The following is a 23,194-nucleotide window of genomic DNA, read 5'->3' as shown; positions in this document are numbered from 1 at the left end:
TATGGAGGACATTGCGAAATTGAGATCGCTTTCGAAGAATGGATAGCAGGTCTGCGAAAATATGTATACAGAGATCAGAGTCTAGTGAAAGGATTGAGGGATATGGCAATGGTGAATGTGATGAGAAAATATGGCTTGAAAATAGTTTTGGTTGGGTTAAATGTACAGGTCGATAAAATAAAGGAGAAAAAAAAGCACTAAAGTCAGCGTAGTCTATTATAGAACATTTTCTCAAGATACAGTTAATATTAAATCTAATACTTTGTAGAAAGGCATTATTGTAGGTATTTTATAAAAGAAATTCGGCTTTAATTTGTATGTCTCTAATATTATTCTCTATCATAGTGAAATAAATAGAATTATGGAATGTACAAAAATATAACTTTAACAAAGTATTTAGGTATCAGTGGAGAAATATCTTTTCTTCTAAACTTTTTAAAATTAGTTGATTCATATCAAAAAGTACGTTTTTATACTTATCACATCACAGGAATTAGTAGGTACTCCGACGAAGTACTTACTAAACCCATGATCACAACACAATGCGTTAGTCAAATGTTATTATGCATAAGCACTGCAGATAAATTGTTACAAAAATACGTCCACAAATTTTAAATATTTTGACAACAAACCTATCAACAGGTTATAGTAAATTTTATCAACATATACTACTTACACATTAAATATCACATGGAATTTCCATCTTTACAATTTAGATTAGTAAGGCAGTTACAAAGTAAAATTAACATTACAAAATGTATGGTGAATGTGATGAGAAAATATGGCTTGAAAATAGTTTTGGTTGGGTTAAATGTACAGGTCGATAAAATAAAGGAGAAAAAAAAGCACTAAAGTCAGCGTAGTCTATTATAGAACATTTTCTCAAGATACAGTTAATATTAAATCTAATACTTTGTAGAAAGGCATTATTGTAGGTATTTTATAAAAGAAATTCGGCTTTAATTTGTATGTCTCTAATATTATTCTCTATCATAGTGAAATAAATAGAATTATGGAATGTACAAAAATATAACTTTAACAAAGTATTTAGGTATCAGTGGAGAAATATCTTTTCTTCTAAACTTTTTAAAATTAGTTGATTCATATCAAAAAGTACGTTTTTATACTTATCACATCACAGGAATTAGTAGGTACTCCGACGAAGTACTTACTAAACCCATGATCACAACACAATGCGTTAGTCAAATGTTATTATGCATAAGCACTGCAGATAAATTGTTACAAAAATACGTCCACAAATTTTAAATATTTTGACAACAAACCTATCAACAGGTTATAGTAAATTTTATCAACATATACTACTTACACATTAAATATCACATGGAATTTCCATCTTTACAATTTAGATTAGTAAGGCAGTTACAAAGTAAAATTAACATTACAAAATGTTTTCTTATCATAGAATAAAATATATTTTTTTCGTTATCAAAAAATATCATTCTCAAACTTCTTTATTAAGGACTACCTTATGTATATAGATGACGGGATCCCGGGTCGGGTCAAGATTGAAAACAATCTTTTTCAAAATTGACCTGAGTCTTGGATGTTTATCTATATGTGTATATGATATAGAATATAGTATCTTTGATTTAGTATCCGATAACTTACTTTAGGGCTAATTCAATCTGTGTGATTTATCCCTATATACTTATTTATTATTATTGTCATTTATACGTAAAGATGATGTTGTATTTCAGGCACGTTTATTTTCGTGTTATATATCATAGACCATGTCATACGAGTATTGCCATAGTCAAGCAAGATCTGACTAGAGCGGTTAGTGTTTCTGTTCTCCTAATCATTGGTGAAGACTTTTTCTAAGTTCTTCATTATGTACAATTAATACAGCTAATACATTATATAAAGTAAGTACGTAAATACATATAATATATTTATTTGCTGTTTTGCCCAGACTGTCCTTTATCTGCTCCATAGAGGACCTGAATGAGGCCAATGAAAAGGCACAGGCACAGCAATTGTGCCTACGTACCTACTGATCTAAATTTATATAATTTGTTTGCTATTTCCACTCGAAAAGAAGAAGCATATATATGTACTTCTGTTTAAGCTGGTTTAGAGCTTCTGAACCATAAATAACATCACCCTCACACCCGATTGTGAAGAATTTCTCGACTTCATTAACTCCTAATACGTTCATAAATCTAAACTAAATAAAAATACACTAATCAACATAGTAGCCTAAAGTCCTCATATCACTATCGAAGCTCTTATTCTTGTATTGTTTAATCTTGGTCAACCACAGCTCCAGGGTGACCTCATTGCGGTAACCACCGTACCGCTTTGGAAGGCAGTCGGGAGATATGTACCTGAAAATAAAATAAAAATATAAAAATGGAAATCAAACATACGTACACTGGCAGATAGTGCTTAACATTGTTGTACGCATTGCATCACGTAATGTAATTTTGAGTGTAATATACTTTAAATAAATACATACTTCAATTCAAATATAACTAGTATTATATCACAGTACAATTAAGAATACTACATTATACTAAATGCTAACTACAATCTTTAATTTAAATATGAAGGAGGTAATTCTGGAAAAGTAATTTTGATTAGTATACATTTTTATTTGTGCGTGCATATATTTGAGGTGGCTTGTGTAGTTAGATGCAAGGATAAAAATATTACCTATTCTATGTAAATGTGACATCATAATCATCATATTAGGGAGGAATATGAGAAAACGGTAAATATTCCTGAATAGATTTAACTAGATATTCATAAATTGTAGGCAATATAAATCCTACAATTTATTCATTATCTAGTATCTGTCTGTTGTTTGTATAATCTACATACAACGTACTTCTCCTAACTATGCTAAACTTTAAACTAAGACAATATTCAGTCATCCATGTCTATCTCACTATATATTCGATTATATTCGCTACGCAGCGAACCAATTACGGTGTACAAATCGACTCGATCGTGAGATGAAAATAGCAAAGTCACGTTAACAAAAATAAAACTTACCTATGTAGAGAGCTGAGATCATAACCGTGGAAGAAGACTCTCTTCCACAAGTCTTCTGATGGAGCCAGCCTCTTGAAGAAGTGGAACACAGTCTCGAAGATCCTGGAGCAGTTGATCACGTGGATCCCGCGTTGGTGCAGCGGGAATCCGTACTGGATATGCAATGACTATGAGTTTTAAGTACATCCAGTTAAAGATTTGATTTCTAATAAATACAAATATTAAACTATTTCTAAGGTAGGGTGCCTCGACCACCATTTCAGATATTTTAACAATTTACTAGACAGATACGAGATGAAATCCATAGACGAGATATGGATAATAAGATTTTTTTAGAAGGATACGTTTGTCCTTCGGATGTAAAATTCTAATCTTTCGTATCCTCTCGATCTCCATCGGCCGCGATCAAACATCTCGATTCATCTAAATATTAGAATGATATTGCAGAACATGTAGTCAATATAGGTAGTTGTGTTCAAGTGAAATGCTGGCTCGCTGTCGTCAGGGATGATATCTGTTTCAATGGTCTGACAACGGGCTAAGACTAGGGACGAGTGGAAAAATAATACCACGCCGTCACTAAGGATGCCAAAAAAGTAGTAAAGCGGACTCAGGTCTCTGGCGATCAATGGCTGAGGAAGAAACCGGGAAGATGTACGAGATTGAGAGAAAAAGAGGTTGATAGTACTGATACTTAAATACTTTGTTAAAGTTATATTTTGTACATTCCATAATTCTATTTGTTTCAGTAGTGTTCAAATGTGATTAACAAAATACTTACGCCCATAACGTTCATGGCGTGCAGAGCTGAGGAAGGCGTGATATGCCGGATGTGTCTCATGGTGAGACCCTGGCAGTCGATCAGTGCGGTGCCGCCCAGCACCTGCAGCTTGGGCTGCATGATGCCGATCTCCAGGAGCAGCAGGCAACCGCGAATGAGCTCGTCCACTGGATACAGGTCTGGGTCCCATTGGCCTGGAAATCGTCATCCTTACATGTTAAAATGAAGCCCGCGTGTCGCGTCTGTTTGTATGAACGCGATAAACTCAAAAACTACCGGAAAACATTTTATGGTTTTCACCAATAGATAATAGATCTCCTGAAGAAGTATTAGGTGTATAATTTATTTTAATCACCAAACAGGGATGGGCTGCTAGTAATTAATAAATGAACAACACTCAACGGTCCACAATAAGCATGAAACTTGTAACGTAGACCCGATAGACACAAAAACAGAAACAGATATTTGCCTACGCTGGGTATCGAATTCAGGACTTCCAAATAGCGGACAGCGTGCATGGCGATCTTTACGCCTCGGAAATCGTCATACTATATCATTTCGGTAATTTCTTTGACAGACAAATGAGCCATGAGAGTCGCGACTGCTCATGACTGTTGAATAAAGGCAGGTTTTTGCATATGGGGAAAAGTACATTCCCCGTGGGAAATTCACGCGGTCGAAGCCGCGGGTAAAAGCTAGATATAACTCTTACATCTACTTAAGCTAGTTAAGTAGCTTACTCTATAGTCGTATTTCCTCATGGCTGTGGGTCGTGGTCACTATGTGGAATGAAACACACATAACGACTTTCTTGGCACTATAATGGAGTGGCTATTGCCTTCTCCATTTCATAAGTTGATAATCAACCAGCGCGCAGGTTTCCTCACGATGTTTTCCTTCACCGGAAGCAAGTGGTGGTCGATGTAAACTACACATGAGTCAGATACAAATTCATGTAGCACGAGTAGGATTCTAACCTGAGACCTTTCGGTGCACAGACAGGCGTTTTAACCTTTACACCACCACCACTTCAGAGTAGTAGCTAACACTACAATACAAATAATGGTGTACCTAATCTACAAATGATGAGTCTCCCGACATCAGGTCTGTCATAGAGGACACCTTCGAACACATCGCCCAGTCTCCTCAGCCCGAACCAGTCCACATCCCGCCACAGGTGAGGGTTCTGTTCACGGAAGTTGCAGTACCTTACTAACTGGAAGAATATGAAGAAAATTTATCATTTTCATAACATGGCTAAACCGATTTCGAAATCGGTTCAGCCGTTTTACTGCAATGGTCATGCCACGGACAGACATACAGATATACAGAAACGTTAAAGTTATAACTCCCCTCCTTCTGTCATTCAAAAAGCAAACAATGAATTTGATGAATAAGCTCTTAACAATTAAGAAAACACTTATTTCTTTTATCAATGTACACAATCACATACAATTACTTAATTACTATATATTATTATAATAAATAAACTGAAAACGGTGGCCACCAAAATCTTAATAGTTTTAATAGTTCGTAGACTGTGACTACCATGTGTAATGGAAAACTATAATACTTCGCAATAAATTCCTTTATTTAGTGTAAAATAATTTAGAAAGAGGATTTTTTAGTTTTCGCTAATAAACAAAATAAATTTGTAAAAATGTGATGGCGGGCGCTAGGCGCGCAGTTATATGTCACCCTAGGTATCTGGGGGCTTACCATCATCTCTTATCGCGATCCACTTTACGACCTAAACTGAACTGCATCGCAAATTCGTACAATCGACTTAATTTTTAGCATGAATGCGATTCATTTTAGGTGCCTAAATTGAATTGAGTTTCATTGGAATCGTTCTGTAAAAGTTGATGGTAGGCCTGCTGTTATTCTTGCCGCGCAAGCGCAACCTATCAATACAATTTAAATTAAGAGTGCGATAAACATTAACCCGTGAATCCAAAAAACGTAATTTGCATGTAATGAAATAAAAGATTTTATTTCAGTTCTTTTATTAAATGTGGTAAAATAAAAAGGCGGTTGAAAACACGTCATGAATTTTAACGATTATTACTTTGTAAAAACAATAAAATTACAATTTAACACTTCGTTGATAGCCCCGTATTATTCTGAATTACGTGTCGAGGTGTGAAAATGTTTTGTTGTAATGTTTTTGTTGGAGTTTCATTCATATGTTTCATTCAACAGGTGAAAGACTGTGACATCTATAAAATTATTGCAGCTATAAAATAAATGACGTCTATTGTCGCTGATTGCTCGTAAATCTGGAATGCATCAACATAAAGGAAAGCTAAGGAAAGGTTTGTGTTATCAATTAAATCTTTGCTAATTAAATATGTGATACAATAGAAAGTAATTTTCTATAAATAATTGGTAGTTTTTGAAATCGGTGATTAAACAATTTTTTCATTTAATATTAATAGATATCTATGGTAAAAGATTCTTGTGCATGGTATGTAGGAGCTATTGCTCGCAGCTACGCCGCGGTCATTGACTATACCTGGTTCAAATTTCACAAAAATCGGCGTAACATGTGTGTGTTATTTATAAAATTAGTGTGGATTGTATGGTCAGTGTACCAACCAGTCTGTGCGCCCTGGCCGGCACGGAGCGCCTCGCCCTCAGGAAGCGGAGCAGGAAAGCGTCGTCAGTCCTGGGCGGGTTGCATTCTCCTCTTTCTGTGGAATAATTAAATATTTCTTTCACATTTTATGCTATTTTTTTGTTTTCTTATGTAAAATAAAACTAAAATTTTATTTTACATAAGAAAACAAAAGATTTTAAGCTAGAGCATAGAGTGAAATGCTATAGAGAAAAAATAGTAAGTACATTGTTCACCGAGAAATGAAAGTCACAGATTATAACGAGGGTGAAGCGGTGCTGGTGTAATAGTTAAGACTCCCGCCTGTGGATTGAAAGGTCTCAGGTTCGTATCCTACTCAGCCATATGTGTGTGTATAACTGTCAATCTGACTGATATATAGTAGTTTTCATAGACGTGAGGAAACCTATACATACACTGGTTGACAGTTTAGTTCCCTAGTGTGTATGCGATTATCTGCCACTAGATGGAGATAAGTAGTCGTAAAAGTCATGTCAGATGCCTTTAGGCGGCTTGAATAAAATCTGACACCAGTGTTAGCTATAACACACTCACCAGTGTTAGCTATAACATGATGATGATAACGAGGGTATATGTAGAGACCCGAGACGTTAGAAGTAACTGAAATCTATAAAGAGATAAAAAAACCTATTTTTGTTTTTAAAAGTCAGACAGTCTTGGCAGTTTACCTGCCGCCGTTTAAGTGGCCATTTGCCACGATTGTTTACTGGTCATTGACCTTGCCGAGCAATCGTTGCTACAGGACAGAAGACAGCTGTTGTCCTGTTGATGGAACCGACTAAATTTATATTGTCTCTATTTTATTTATATAATGATTTTTATTTTATTTTATGTTGACAATTAAAAGTAGTTTTGTAATAAAGGTTTTCCTTAATCGCAATCTGTTTTAACAAGTTTGATGCATATGTACACTGAAGGTCCTCCGAGGCGGTAGACGTCGCCTATTAACGGATGAAGTCACATGAATTTTTGGTTCCATAAAATAAGTTCAAAAATTGTAAAAATGTTACATCCAACTATAAGTTACAGAAAACAAATTATAAATAAAGTTTAATTTTTTTGTCACATCATTTTTAGGTTTCCGTAGCTAATTGACAAAAACGGAACCCTCATGTCTGTCTGCCTGTCCGTCCGTCTGTCCGTATGACACAGCTACTTTTTTCGAAATTATAAGAACTATACTATCGAAACATGGTAAGTAGATGAAGAAAATAGCAAAGAAAAAAACAAAAAATGTTGGGGGTCCCCATAATTAGAACTGAAACTCAATATTTTTTTAATCAAACCCATACGTGTGTGGTGTCTATGGATAGGTCTTCAAAAATGATATTGAGGTTTCTAATATATATTTTTTCTAAACTAAACAGTTAGCACGATAGACACTTCCAAAGTGGTGTAAGTGTGCCCCCCTCCCCTGTAACTTCCTAAAATATACGCGATCAACAAGAACTTTTATGTTATGTTACGGAACCCTTCATGGGCGAGTCCGACTCGCACTTGGCAGCTTTTTTACTATATTTTTTATTGTCATAATTAATTGATAGGTCTTCAATTGCATTTTATTTAAAAAGCAGTTGGAAATTAATGGTGGAGATACGCAAAACGGATTGCGTGCGCGCGCGCCGGATGGTCGTCGTCAAACGCAGTGGAAATAATGTGGGTAATTTTGAAAATTGCTGTGCAGTTGCGAAAATTTTTGCATGGTTATGGTTACTATACCAAATTCCAAGGCCTTAATTTCGAGGTAAAAAGATATAGATAAGAATAGAGAAAAAAACCTAGAGCTTCAGGCTTTAAGTCATCAATTAAATTTCTTGTAATTGTGAATTTCCTATCTTACAACATAACTCATTACCAATTTCAACATTACATTTCATGTCTTTTCGACAAATTCCAACAATTATATATTCGTTTTTGTACCTATGTGTTTCGATAAACGGTTTATACCGTAGTTGCCAATAAACATATCTGTATGAATGGGATATCTAGATGTTGGGTACGTAATGATTGTGTGTCTTGTCTCTTTGTTTAAATATATGTTTACAGTCCGATGTCCTAGCCACACACGTATGTCAACACCACGTAGGTGGATCGATAAATAATGTAGGTAAATAGACGGACTAATATGCGGGTATGTCATTGTGTGAGTCTTTGTGACCACTAATAGCCAAAACCAAGGCGAATTGCGAATGCACGGCGCTGATAAAATTTATGCTTGCTTCAGATATGATTTTTTTATGGACACTTTGGACGTTGCACTTTAACTATCAGTGGTTTGATGCCAAGATAAAATTGTGTCATTAAAAGTTTATAAAATAATATAAGTAAGGTTTTGTTTTCTGTCTGTCTGGTTAATGCTTTTTTATAAAGATTAACATAATACGTTTGATGCATAATAATAGGGCAGTTGCCATCAAATACTTTTTCCATATGTCAAAATCAATAAAATTAATCATATGGGCGCACAAGCGATGTCAAAAATATTCAAATTATAGGTACTCTATTGAGAACAAAAATTTTATCACATCAATTTCATTTCATAATTTACTCTTGAGTATAGATCGATTTTCGAAGCGTCGAGTTTCTCGAAACTAAAGACATAAGTATGTCTTCTAAAGTTGCACTTAGATATCCAAATATTACTAAAGAATTTGAAAACTAAAAATATTAGTCCAGTGCAAAGCAAACAGTTGGTGTAATCGTGTCAACAGTGACGATCAAATAAAAAAGAGACTGTGAAACGTTACTCAAGAATTTAAAGTGTATGAAGCTATTCAAACACTACGGTACGAATTTCGATATTTTCCAATTTGTTCCAAGTTGAAGTAAACCTTGTCGTCGCGGCGATCCATCACCTCATTACTTCTGCCGTCCTAGTACTTCAAGACATTCCTCATATCTTAAAAGATTTCACTATGCCAGCTCCACACTGGCCGAATTCACACATTAAACATTGCGTAGTTACTATGAGTGCTTTTATTTACCGCAATGAAAAACCAGCAATGTATACTGAATCCACTAAAGTATGCCGAACTGTTCGACGATAGTGTGGAGCCGGTTAAGATTCCTGCTACTAGTGGCAGAGTTATTTTCACGGCTATCTCTCTGTTTCAACCTGTTGGCCGTGTCAGCCATTAGGCTGAAACAAACGAAGACATTCAATAGAATACTTACCAAATATCATGTTCCTGAGTTCCTCAATATGTCTGCTCCTGGTAGCAGGGTCTTCATTACAAAGGTCCAACGCCGTCTCCTCAGAATCAGGGTCGTCGTGGCGATCCATCTCCGCCTGGAACGCGATCTCCTGGAACCTCAGCATTGTCTGTAAAATTGTTACAGATACAATTACGGCCTTTGCGTGTGGTGTATTACGCCCTGAAATAAGTTCAATCCATTCGTATGGATTTAATGGCACACAAAGTCGTGGCTGCTGATAGGTAACGCGGCCGGTTGTTAAATCATCACCGAATCTTCAAAATTTTAAAGTTGATTTTTTTTACATAGCCCTGAATTCAATATTTTTCTAAAATTATCTGGTGTTAGGAAGCGAAAACATTAGCAGGAGCCAGTATTTCGTGTCGATGGCATGGAGATTTACTCTAAAAGCAAACATTACCGGTAAGTAGGCAGTAAAAGCATTACTATTGGAAGCGACTGCGTACTTGTGGAGCCAACACTAGGTAAAAGCAAAAGAGTGTTTTCCAATGAAAGTGGCACATATCTCTGAGTATATAAGTATATAAAAACTGGCCAAGTGCGAGAGTTGCACATACACATAAACAAATTTTTAGATACAATACTTAAGTATTATTACTTGATTTATGTGTTAATGTTGGTAATAATTCTTCGAAAAAATCTAACAAATACAAACTTTTTGTTTGACAATTGGATAATATTTATAGGGTTCCGTTGTTATCTTTTGGGTATGGAACCCTAAAAAACGTGTTTGTGCCCATTAACTAAATGCTAATGAATGTTGATTGATAAGTAATTTACTTAATTGGTACATAATAATGATAAATAGTTGCGGAAGTAGAGTCTGTGGTGAAAAATTTAGTTTTCACTTCTCTTGATCGTAAAGTTTGATATTATGCTTGGAAATAACTGCATGGAGTGAGATTTTATGCTTTTAAACGGTGAAATCTTCGACAAAGATAGTTTTATTTAGTTAAATTTTATTACCCAACATCATCTGACTTGTGCAAGGTAAATTAAATCTAACAAAGAAATATAAACACAGGTGGACCACAGCCTCTGGGATGCAGATTAATGTCTAGTTTGTGCGTAAATTGTTCGCGGTTGGGAAACATTATTTGGGATCTTCTTTCATGCGTAAGTATCAACTGTACTTATATAAGTACTAGCTGCGCCCTGGGGCTTCGCTCTCGTGGGAATTTCGTGATAAAAATACCTTGTGTTATTCCAGGTCATATTCTACTGGTGTACTAAATTTCATGACAATCCGTCCAGTACATTTTGCGTGAAAGAGTAACTAACATATAATAGGTATGGAAAAAGTTTATTTGGCTACACGATGTTTTATTTCAAACTATTATTGAAGGAAAGGTGAAAGGAAAGGGGTCCAAGACGACGTAACAAGTGTTAAGCGAACCAACTGAAAGAGAAGGCGTCGTGTCGTATCGACGAAACCTTCAAAGTAAAGTCGAAGATGAGGTGCGGCGAATGCTGCACCGACAAGAGCATAGTTCTTTAATATGAAGAAGACAGCCAATCATAAAAGTGGTTCATAGAGCTATTAACAAAAACGCTTGTGAGATCGATTCGTGATATCTAATTGAAATCGTTTAACACAATGTATTCTAAGGTTGATGTATGAATCCAATTCATTGAATATTCAGCAAAAAGTATAAGTATTCATTTTATCCATGTTTTTTTGGCGAAATTATTATCAAGATCTAATCAAGATTAAAATCTTTTAAGTTCCAATAAATGAAGCTATATATTTTTAATGATAAATTTAATACTCACAGGTTTATTTCCACAACATGCTTCGTTAAAACTTCACTAAGTTTCATAAGCACTTTAAAAAATAATAATAAAAATGAGAAAAACCAAACATTCACGATGTGTTTCGTCAATAATAAGATCAACCATATACCTGTACTGTATATCAAAATCAAATCATTTATTCAGAAAGTAGGCCTTCACAGGCGCCTTATATATACAATATATCATTGTATATCTTTGTATATATATAAGGATATATACAATACGGGTATTAAATAAAATAAAATAATTAAACACATTTAGGGCAAATCACACAGATTGAGCTAGCCCCAAAGTACGTTCGAGACTTGTGTTATGGGATAACAACTCAACGATACTATATTTTATAACAAATACATATATAGATAAATATTCAAGACCCGGGCCAATCAGAAAAAAATCATTTTCCATCATGACCCGACCGGGGATCGAACCCGGGACCTTTCGGTTCAGTGGCAAGAACTTTACCATATATAATATGTATATTGCATATGGTATATAGATATATAGGAGCTATTTAACTTTATAATATGGTCTTATTACAAAAAATAATAATTTGAATTTAATAATTATAAAAATATTTTATTTTGACGAGAATGAAAAGGGCAATTTGGAAAATAATCGTTTTGCTAGTCAGTCGTTGCCACCGGGATTGAAAGTGATCGGTGCAGGCTTAACGAGTTACCACACAGTCCAGTGTCGGAATCACTTCCACCGGCTGTTATCATACGTTTATCAAATTGTTACGTGTTGTTCACTGAACATCTAGTTTCAGTGTAATTTCGTATTTTCAAATGGGATACAACACATCCTATTCATCAAATAAAAAAATCATTTACACATATCCAGTGCATAATGTCCATTTGCATAAAATGTACATATAAGTAACCAAGATAAGAAATTATCTTGGTATACAAACACCAAGACATGAAATCTACTAGGTCCGTCCGTCGTCTATTTAGTTTGGTTAGTTAACTTGGTCTTTGGTGTGAATACTTATTTCCAAAAAAGGATATAATATTGTTATCATTAAATCTTGGTGTAACATTTTTTTTTTCTTTTTGTTGATCTATGATGTAACACTACCAAATTGCGTTTGGACCTATTTAAATGGCGGTTGTATGAAGCGAGGTTAATATTAATTTCCCCCGAGAATATTTAAATTAATTCTTATTTATATTATTTATATCCTGGCAAAAGGAGAAACAGTGTTATCTTGATGTCGTCAAGGATGATAGGTGCCTATATTCTAAAAACTAAAGATAGTTTATTATATTTGTAACTACCGAAGACGGTACAAAGTGGAGGAGAAAAAATGGTAAAGTGGAAAAGCGGACCCTGGGCTCCTACTCTCTAGTGCTGAGGAAGAAACCGGGAAAATAATTTGATGAGAGACAGACATGGGTTAGAAAGCAAATCTCCCCCTATTTTGAAGTCTGTCGAAAATGTACACACGATTATATTTCGTGAAAATGCGATAAGTATTTGAAGTTTCTATTATACATACCACTACAATAGTTGAAACACAAGGCCTTACAAGCACGCATAATGTTTTGTTTGCACTTAAACATTGATTTTATTCCTAAGTTATATAAAAAAATAAAAACAACGGTTTTTTTCGGACTGCGGTGTTCGCTTGCAACTTACCCGCTTTATCATTTGCCTAGTATTAATGTAGTTTTCATTAACCGCCACTTGCTTCCGGTGAAGGAAAACGTCGTGAGAAAACCTGCACACTGGTTGACAGTTTAAGTTCACTTTGCCACTAGATGTCGGTAGGTAGTCGTAAAAGCTCGGAACAATAACTGGTAAGTCATATCAGAGCGACATGAGACGACTTGAATACATTCTGGTACCAGTGTTAGCAAAAACACATTCCATAAGAAACAAACATAAGGCTAACAAAAAACACGAACAACTAAATTGTCATTCATTTTTGTATCTTCCGTTTGAAGAAAAAAAATCTATTGTTTCTGTGCATAATTCCATAAATCATACCTATTATAATCAGTTCTGACAAAATAGAAACAATACCATATCAATACTATGTTTAGAACAAAGTCGACGTCTGTCTGTTTCTAAACTTTCTTTTTGCGGATTTTTATGACACAGTCACACAGAAGGCTTATAGATCTCACTCGAAGCGGGGTTGGGTCGCTAGTAGCCTATAAATTAATACGAAATAATCACAAATATCCTCATGCATTAAATTAATTACTACTGTTTTTATTATTAAGTCTATGGAAATATCTCCAAGTTTAAGAGCTAGCTAGCGACCCCAATCGAAGTGGTCATTAAAAAATTCTTCTTGGTCATTAAAATATTTTTCTATTAAATCAACTAATATTTGACGACCTCGGTGGCGCATTGGTAAAGTTCTTGCCACTGAACCGAGAGGTCCCGGGTTCGATCCCCAGTCGGGTCATGATGGAAAATGATCTTTTTCTGATTGACCCGGGTCTTGGATGTTTATCTATGTATGTACTTGTTATAAAATATAGTATCGTTGAGTTAGTATCCCATAACACAAGTCTCGAACTTACTTTGGGGCTAGCTCAATCTGTGTGATTTGTCCTAGTATATTTATTTATTATAAATGCGAAAGTTTGAATATGAATGAGGATGTTCCGGTCTTTTTACCCAAATGTCCGGCCAAGGCTTTACACAATTAGGTATGGCCTTAGTTGTGGATGAGAATAAAATAATTTTATTTACTTTTTATGTAAATACTATTATAAATAGATATATATTTTTTGCTCAGTAATATAACAATCACAGACAGCGCAGCGGTGAAACTCACACAATTTATACATTTATAATCACTATTGCCGAAAAAAAAAACATCTATAATATCATATTATTTTATCTTACTTAGTTTCTGCAGTAGACGACGGGTTCATGTACTTTATTTATAATATTGTAAACATCAACATAGATACATAATGTACATACTGAATAAATGAAATAAATGTGCACAAAAAAAGGTACACTCAGGGAGTGAAATTATTATAAAGAGGTAAGCGTTTGTGAGTTTGTATGTTTAAGGCGGGTAATCTCCGAAACTACCAAACCGATTTAAAAAATTATTTTAGCCTTATTAAGGTACTATATTTTATATCGAAATTCCCACGGATGCGAAGCCCCGGGCAATGTACTAGATCTCAGTACTAGATACTTTGACCGTGGGTAGAGCAAAGGTTTTGGTGTAAAATAAATGTTCGAACTATAAAAGATTGAGATCTACCATTTGATGCACCGTTCGGAGTGACATAGTCGAGTGAAAGTATCGTGTGAAAGTTTCTTATTTTGGTAGTTGCATTAGATAAATTATATTGTGAAGCAGTAGAAAGCCATGGGCATAAACGAGCAGCGAGGTGATGGATATTCTATGTATAAACACACATACATTATCAAAACTCTAATTGATATCTACGGTGTATACAGTCGTGTTAATCTCTGGTACTAGAACCGGTTGATAGACAAATATTTCCCGGTCGCTACAGACGTACGGACGGACACGTAAAACAAATATATTAAAGCAAATACGAGTAGGCAAAATTAACGAACTGTGGCTGCTGCAGATGTTTTAAACACTTTTATTTTTTAAATTTGCATATTTTATATTTAAGATTATTTGTATGATTTGTTAAGTAGGAGTACAATACTTATCTTACCAGAAAAAATTAGCGTCGAGTACAACATTTACGCAAAACAAATAACGCACAACATCCATTTGGCTGTATCTTTATAAATATTTGTAAAAACTAATACATCTACTTTATATTTTTTGTGCATAATCTCAAATATTTTTCACACCTCAATATATACTTATTATTATGAAGAGGTAAGCGTTTGTGAGTTTGTGACTTTGTGAGTTTGTATGTTTGAGGCGGGTAATCTCCGAAACTACAGAATAGATTTCAAAAATTCTTTCTCCATTAAAAAGGTACATTATCCAAGATTGCTATAGGCTACATTTTATCCCAAAATTCCCACGGAAGCGAAACCCCGGGCAACATTTAGTAAAATATAAAGCGTGAAAGTGTTATTTAGTTCAAACAAGCTCGGAAATAGAAACTATAGTGCCGAACATACACACACACACCTTCGTGTGAGCCGTCATAAACATTGAACAGTTAAAGATAAAAACAAACATTTCCGTATGACGTATAAAAATAAAACCGATCAAGTGCAAATTAATCAATTCACAAGAAGTATTCTTTATCTACCTAATCATCTTAAAAAGGGCAAAAAAAAAACAATCTGTTGCATAAAATAAGAATAAATTAAGGACCTGTCGGGCGCTGCTATGAAAAAAGGGACATTTCAATTAATAGGAAAAAAAACTCAAATTTACTTCCTAAAGTTTGTAATGTCTTGTCCATGACTCAACTCTGGAGGTTTTTACGAGTATATCACCTCTTTGGGGACGCACAGTTCTATGAAAGCTGTGTATTTACCCATTTACCATTTAAGCATATCATTTAACTAGTGTCAAAGTTTCTAAGACGGTCTATTAAGTAACACTGGGGCCTCTAATTGCATTTTAAGTGTTCATCGCTTCTTGCTTCAACTCATTTGTAGACGTTGCGTGGCTTTAACGGAGATTGGAATTTTTCTATATCATTTTTTTTGTCGCACGTTTTGAACGTAACAAGACCTCTCTAACGGCTATAAATGTTTGTGGCCAACATTTTTGTAAACTAGTTTAATGTTTTTACGTAAGTGTGAGTTTTAAATTGTCACGATGCAAATATGACGTCACACACTTTACTATGGTGTGCTCAACTACCAGATTTTTACTAAGGCTATTTGCGTAAGACATTGTCTTCTTTATTTGTACTATTTAAGAAGGACACACATAATTTTTCGTAACAACGCTAGGTACTCGTAAGTACATGTATTGTTATCTATGCGACATTGGAAAAAAATGTTTTCGTTAGGCTGAACAAACTTTTAATTAGGTAAATTGATGTTATATTTTCTTGGATAACCGCCTTAGGTATTAAAATAAGGATAAATTATAACGAATTTTTAATGTGCATATACTGTTGTTGTGTGGTTAAGGTTACTGAAATTTTTATCTATGTTTTCCTTGAATTTTAGCATAAGATTCGTAAACACCATAAATATAGAATAACTAGATGTTGCCCGGGGCCTGTGGGAATTTTGGTATAAAATATCCTATAGCAATCTTGGATAACGTAGCTTCCCAATGATGAAAGAATTTTTGAAATCGGTTTGGTAGTTTCGGAGATTACCCGCCTCAAAGTAACAAACTCACAAACGCTTACCTCTTTATAATAATAGTATAGATAACTGAACAATTTGAATTAAAATCCGCTTTTGTGCTTTAAAATTCCTATGTCTGGTTCAAAAATAATTAAATGTGCGTGATGAAGCGTACAAGAAAATGACATGAAAAGAACGGAAATATCATATTTTACACCAAGAGCATAAAAGCCGTTATTTTACCCTAGACGTTACTATGCATTTACCGTTCTCTGAATTAAGTATTCCATACTCCTTTTTATATATTTTTATTGTATGCACACTGCATATATACTGATTTCTATACTAGAAATGCATTTAAAACAGAAAGAACTACTTGTTTTGATCGGTTTTGGTTATCTATAAACGACTAACCTTTCATGTACCCATTACAAAGATAAACTATGACCAAGTATATATTTATAATTATACGAACTTATCCAATTTTCAGTGTAATATTATCCATTGTTTAGAATTATTGTATTTATGTGCGTCGTTGTAACCAGTTATATAACTACTATGTAAAAATTATGTTTGTAGCATATTTTTTATTTCTTTTAGGTAATTTGAAAATTGTTAGGAGTTCTAGATATGAGAAATAATAAATAATTTCTTCTTTGGTCTTCTTTCTTATACAAAATTATTCTTTCCTGTCATTGAATTCTTCTTTATTTGTTTTCGAGTATGTTAATTGCTAACACTGGTGTCAGATATTTTTAAAGGCATATGACATGACTTTTAAGACTAGCCATCGCGTCTAGTAGCAAGGCATCGCAATTAAACTATATTTACCTTAATATAAATCCAAAGAACACAAATCGCTCTATAACTTCACTTTCACAATTGTCCTATTTTAATGTCCTTCCATAACCAATATCTCCTTTCAAATCACCGTTCCTGGTACCTCTACTTGAACACTATCACTAAACACTGCGCTAATTCACTAATCACTTTACATATTTAGCAAGAAAGTTCTCAATGTAGATTATAAAAAATATATTAATAATCACAAAATATTTCATAATTTTTTTAGATCCATTTTAATCGATGAGCTAAATAGTTTGATTGCAAGCGTGCGCGCGCGCCGGCCGAGTGGTCCCGGAATGTAATGCATTGTAGTATAGTTAGACTACGGTCGACGACTCGAGAGTATTGTCCATCTTATAAGCGTAAGCGTTAAATTTACTAATACATTTATCAGTCCCAGCGGGAAGTCGAAAAGTAGTTAGTGAGTATGACTGAAAAGATTAACCTTATTTCGCTAATCTCATAAAACAGAACAAGGTAAAGCAGACGTATGAATTACATCCCAGCATCATTGTGTCTGTGAGCATGTTTTTTTTATTTATTGACATTTAAATTTAGTTCAGTTTAATTTAGTTCAACAAGAACTTTGTGCCCAGATTGTAAATAAAGTAATTATTGATGGAAACAGTATTAATAAACTGCGCTTTTATAGCCCTCTGATAATGATTTTTAACTTTCACGCTTTGGATACAACTACCTCTGTATAACCTTAACGGGACTTAGCATGAACCTTTTTTATTCAATGTTGCTGATATTTCAGCTAAGTACCGTTAATATATATATGTGTTATTAAGTAATATAAGATAAACAAATAGTAAAAATAAATGTTCTTTGAAAGAAGCTTCCGCTTATCGCTTGAACATGATTCTAATTTAAACCAAGCTTTAATCAAACAGGTTCCTGATGAGCTTCTCACAATTTGAGGCGGAGTTGTGATTCATGCCTCATACATAGCAATTTTAGCGATGATATAGAATTATAGAGCAAACTATTCGACTGTCTTTCAATAATTGTAGTAATTTTATCGTCTGTTTAATATTTTCGTTAATATCTGGAAGTATATTAGGTTTTGCTTTCCCGTAACTTCAGTGGTAGTAGGCATGGATCTAGTACATAGCTACTAAATTATTGTAGATATCTAGGTATAGATACCAAGGGCAATGTGTAGAATATATAATGTAAGTATCAATAAGGTAACAATCAATCATTCTTAACTTGTTACCGTAATCTGATAAAATAAAATTACAAATCTAATATACGTTTTTTTTTTTAATTTAAATGCAAATTTAAAACTTACACTCTAGAAAACAAACGCCACATTAGCGACAAAATCAATTGACGAACAGAACATTAAATTTCACGTGTGAGAGAATGAAGTATGAACTGCCATAATCGCGGATTGTTCGATTACAAAAAACCCGTCATACTGGTCCGGCCTGTCCGTCTGTCTGCCATCTGGCTCCCAATCTTGCTAACAACTTGTGTTGGTTCGCATTTTTGTCGTTAAAGTTTTTAGTTTCTTGTAGTTTTGTCTATGGCAACGTTGGTCTACGGATCAGTTTTGATCTAAGAAATGTATTAAGTACACCAAATCAACCTACCCAAATTTATTGCAAACTCGCCGCTATTACCGCGCCATAGAGGTTTATGCAGGGTAACTTAATGTGCTGTTTATTGTACTCTCACGATACCGAAACGGCAAAAAAATAGTGGAACGATCAAAGTTCAACTTCGATCCGTCTTATTTATATTCTACTTATTTTGGCACAAACAGTGATTAAAAGAAACATTCTGCAATAAAAATAACATGTTAGACAAAACACTGCCGAAAACTTAACAAAAAAACATATAAGTATTACTATACTGTTGATAACACAGCCTTATACATTAAGTTGACAACATAGGTACTAGTAATTAGTTGAGTACAAAACAAGAACAGATAAGTAGAAGATGTTATGTTATCAGCGCGCTTGGGGAGCTGGTCGAGTTTCTCGCGGACTCCCCAATACTTGACATTGGTGAACAGAAAGCAGGAACAACTTTGAATGCCCTTTTCGTACGTCCTTTGACATTTAAGTATGTTTATTGTACTTAACATTACATTTCTCTCCGAATATTTGCACGTTTTTAGTTTTAGGTAAACAATTAATTATAAATTCTTCAGTAATCACACTATCTATTGGTGAAAACCACATGAAATTCCGTGGACAAATTTTTGAGTATTTTGACTTTGTCTTATAATATGCAAGGATGACATACTTATTGATATTGTATATGATGTATGTATGTGTAATGTATTGTGTATATGATGACATATTTAAGTTCGTAACTCGTTTTATGGGAAACCAACTAGCCTATAACATTATAACATAAAAATGTAGGTACACGTACATCCCAGACTCAGATCGCCTTGAAAAAGATCATTGTCAATTTTGACCATCCACCATGACAACAACAAAAGAATTTTACAAAATGTAATATTAGTTTCTTTATTCCTATAGATTCCCTTGGGGAAAAAGTGTATTTGTCACTTATAGAACTACAAAAGTTAAGTAGTTACTAGTTAAGTTAAAAGTTAAGTTTTGCGCTTAATTAGGAATTTTGTAACACTATTTATTATATCTACATGTCTACAATTTTTATTATGATTCTATGGCAGTTTCTTAAGATAATGGCGCCTATTAAAAGTTGGTTAAGCGTAAGGCGAACGACTACCTTATATAATTTTAACTTAATTGTGCGCAACAACCAAAGCAAAATGATCGTAGTTGTTAACTAAAATTGTAACAATAACTGACAGACAAATGGGATGATTAAAACTTATTCGAAATGTCCAATAAATTGATTTCCGTGAAAATTTTAACACGGATAGAGTAGGTAGAGCCTATTTTCTAACATTTCCGTGTTTTCGTGGTTGTGTTCGTGGCTGCGACCCCAGATGCCCAAGATCCGCGTAAAAATCCCACTAATATTACAAAAGTAAAAGTTTCTATGTTTATTACTTCTTCACGCTCAAACGGCTGGGCTAGTTTTGTGAAGTTTGCTGTTGAATTAGCAGATAAATTGTATTTACACGTAAAATACTTTTATCTCGAAAGTACGTGATTCCTATAAGATTTGATTGAAAAAGTAATGTGCGTGTGGTCTGAGGGCCCACTTCTCTAATAGTCACTGGCGCTTTATAAAGTAGATGGCGCTATTGTGCTTAAATTAAAAACGTAATTTTTTTTTATACAATTGCAACATGTAAATTATAATACGAATGATGAACGATTCGGCCCCCATTCTGGATTCTGATTTTATTTAAATCATGGCACAATTAACTATTTGTCAATAACGGTCTGTCACAGAAATAGGTACGCTGGAGCACGACAGCTTACATAATGTCAAACAATTATGCATCTATCGCGACCAGTGAGGCTCAACAGCCTAGATATTCAACGATTACTTGTTTTACTGTATATATCATGTTACTGCATGGAAATTAAAATGAGTAAGAAAAATTATGTAAATATGAATCATAAGCTTTTGGTGCAATATAGTGTTTACTATTGTGTAGATTGGTGAATAGTTGTTATTATTATATCCTTACATAATACAGACATGTGTTTTTGTATTATTCAGCAGGACCGGCGTACATGAGAAGTCTATCTTTAATACCTTTTAGTTAATTATAATGGTTACAACCAAAAAACAAAATAAATAGCTTCAATATAAGTTAAAATATTATTTTTCAGTCGTTTTCTTAAATTTACTTTCAGTTCTTTATACCCTGATGGTATATTGTTCTAGTGAACTTTTATTTGTATTTACTTTTAAAACAGATTATATGATTACAAAGATAAAAACTAAATCTTGACTATATACCTATATTTTTTGTTATTGATTAAAATAAGAAAAATAATGAGTATTTACTCTGCTAAAATGCTGTGTTTCCCATTATACAAAGTTATCAAGCCATAATGATTACCCAGTTATTTCTTACGAAATTATTTCAAAACTGAACCAAGCTATACGGAAACCACAAATTAATCTCACCTGCTTTTCACTACAACAAAATAGATGTATTTATGTATAGATATGTACACGGGCAGAAAAAACCTAAGTATAATACAAAAGTGTCGACGGAACCGGCTTAATAGGAGAAAACAATTTAAAAACGATGTTTTTCTAACTTCGTGATCGATTGTTTAAATCAGATATTAATCTTATGACGAACGCGTGATGCGTTTACGCAAGTGCGCAAATAGCGCTTTTCTAATGTGTTCTACACAGATTGGTTTCCGGCTAGATAGCACATGTCGTCGACGAAGCGCGCTCTAACATATGTACGACACGTTGAGCGACAAACATTCATGTGCCATGCCCCAAAATTCCTACGACTACTTCAAAAATACGCATTCTTCTAGATCGTTTCTGTCATAAATGCCACTTATTTAGGGTACCAGGTAGGTACCAGGTTCTAGTGATAACTACGGAATCAAAAAATACATTCCAAAGATGTCATATATTGGAGTCAAAATTAAAAATATTTTCTAACATCCTTCAATGAAGTAAATAACGTAATTGATAAAATTGATAATTGTATTAATGAAGTCGTAAATATACAGGTATTTACGACTTCAGGAAACGTAATAATAATATTCCACATAATCTTCTAGAAATATATTAGCTCGGTTATTGTTTGGGATGATACTACATCTGACCATATACATGTCTATGCGTTTATTTTCACATTTTTTTCACTCCAGAGGTGCAATGTTTACTAATTTGTTTCACAGTTCCTCAAGCGTGGATAGTTGTATTTTTCTAACCACACCGAGACGTAATGTTATCTTAATGTATGTTCCTATTACCCTAGTTCCTAGCACCTATTATTAAATATGTAATGTACATACGATTTTTGGTTGAATTATAAAATATTTAATGAAATGAAAACACTCGATGAAATCCGCTAGAGAGAGATTTTTGTTTATCTCATGATATAATTTTAAAATTAAATGAATTACTCATATAGTACAGTGTAAATAAAATATACATAGATTGAATGCATTTTATGTTGATCTCAATTAAAAAACATATATAATAATTAATTGACCAATATCTTCGAGTCAGTAAAACTAAAAACATTTTTCTTTTTTCAGGTACAATTAAAATATGAAATTCTTTATAGATATTAAAGAATTCTGAATTTAATATTTTACGACGATTCACGATCTATAAAAGTACAAATGATGAAACAGTACAGCTGAAAATAATATTTAAGCAAAACAATAATAATAGACAGAATATATAATTGGGAAAATAGTACCTATTAGTAAATAATTTTATGATAATAGCAATGATTGAATAAAATAACATCGGCTTCGTCATAAAATACAAAGTTAATTCTATATTTACTTGTCTCGTCAGACACGCAAACCCGTGTGCAAACTCAAAATGTTGTATGTTTCCTATTTACTATGGATCGCCAGGCCGGTTGTAACACTACAATCGCTCTAAGCGACATATGTCGGGGCGCTCCCTAATTGTAATTCTAGGTAGTCCGGGTGTATCATCTAAACGTTTTTCTGTGTGTTCGTCAGTTGTTAAGCGTGGCCCAGGGTTCGCTTCCTTATTTTTCTTCTCTACTTTGCATAGTATTCGGCATTCTAGTTGTTAGCACGCATTTC

General features: G+C 33.8%; 1 protein-coding gene across 2 annotated transcripts; it reads right to left on the bottom strand.

Moving 5' to 3' along the window:
- Positions 1-849: 849 nt before the first annotated feature.
- LOC128675961 (clavesin-1-like) lies at positions 850-17,827 on the bottom strand. 2 transcript variants are annotated; one of them, XM_053755817.2, is made up of 7 exons: positions 17,508-17,827; positions 9,612-9,759; positions 6,398-6,492; positions 4,871-5,015; positions 3,800-3,993; positions 3,019-3,170; positions 850-2,348 (listed from the first exon to the last, which is right to left on the bottom strand). In XM_053755817.2, the coding sequence occupies exons 2-7, from the start codon at positions 9,754-9,756 to the stop codon at positions 2,204-2,206; spliced, it is 876 nt and encodes a 291-aa protein (XP_053611792.1). In that variant the 5' UTR covers positions 9,757-9,759; positions 17,508-17,827; the 3' UTR covers positions 850-2,203. The 2 variants fall into 2 exon arrangements, with proteins under 2 accessions (XP_053611792.1, XP_053611791.1); XM_053755816.2 differs by lacking the exon at positions 17,508-17,827 and adding an exon at positions 13,092-13,233.
- Between the last annotated feature and the right edge of the window lie 5,367 nt (positions 17,828-23,194).

The sequence above is a fragment of the Plodia interpunctella genome, chromosome 15 (genome assembly GCF_027563975.2).
Source record: "Plodia interpunctella isolate USDA-ARS_2022_Savannah chromosome 15, ilPloInte3.2, whole genome shotgun sequence".
Taxonomy (NCBI): domain Eukaryota; kingdom Metazoa; phylum Arthropoda; class Insecta; order Lepidoptera; family Pyralidae; genus Plodia; species Plodia interpunctella.
The sequence above is the reverse complement of the archived record's forward strand: the minus strand, read 5'-3'. Positions and strand labels throughout refer to the sequence as shown.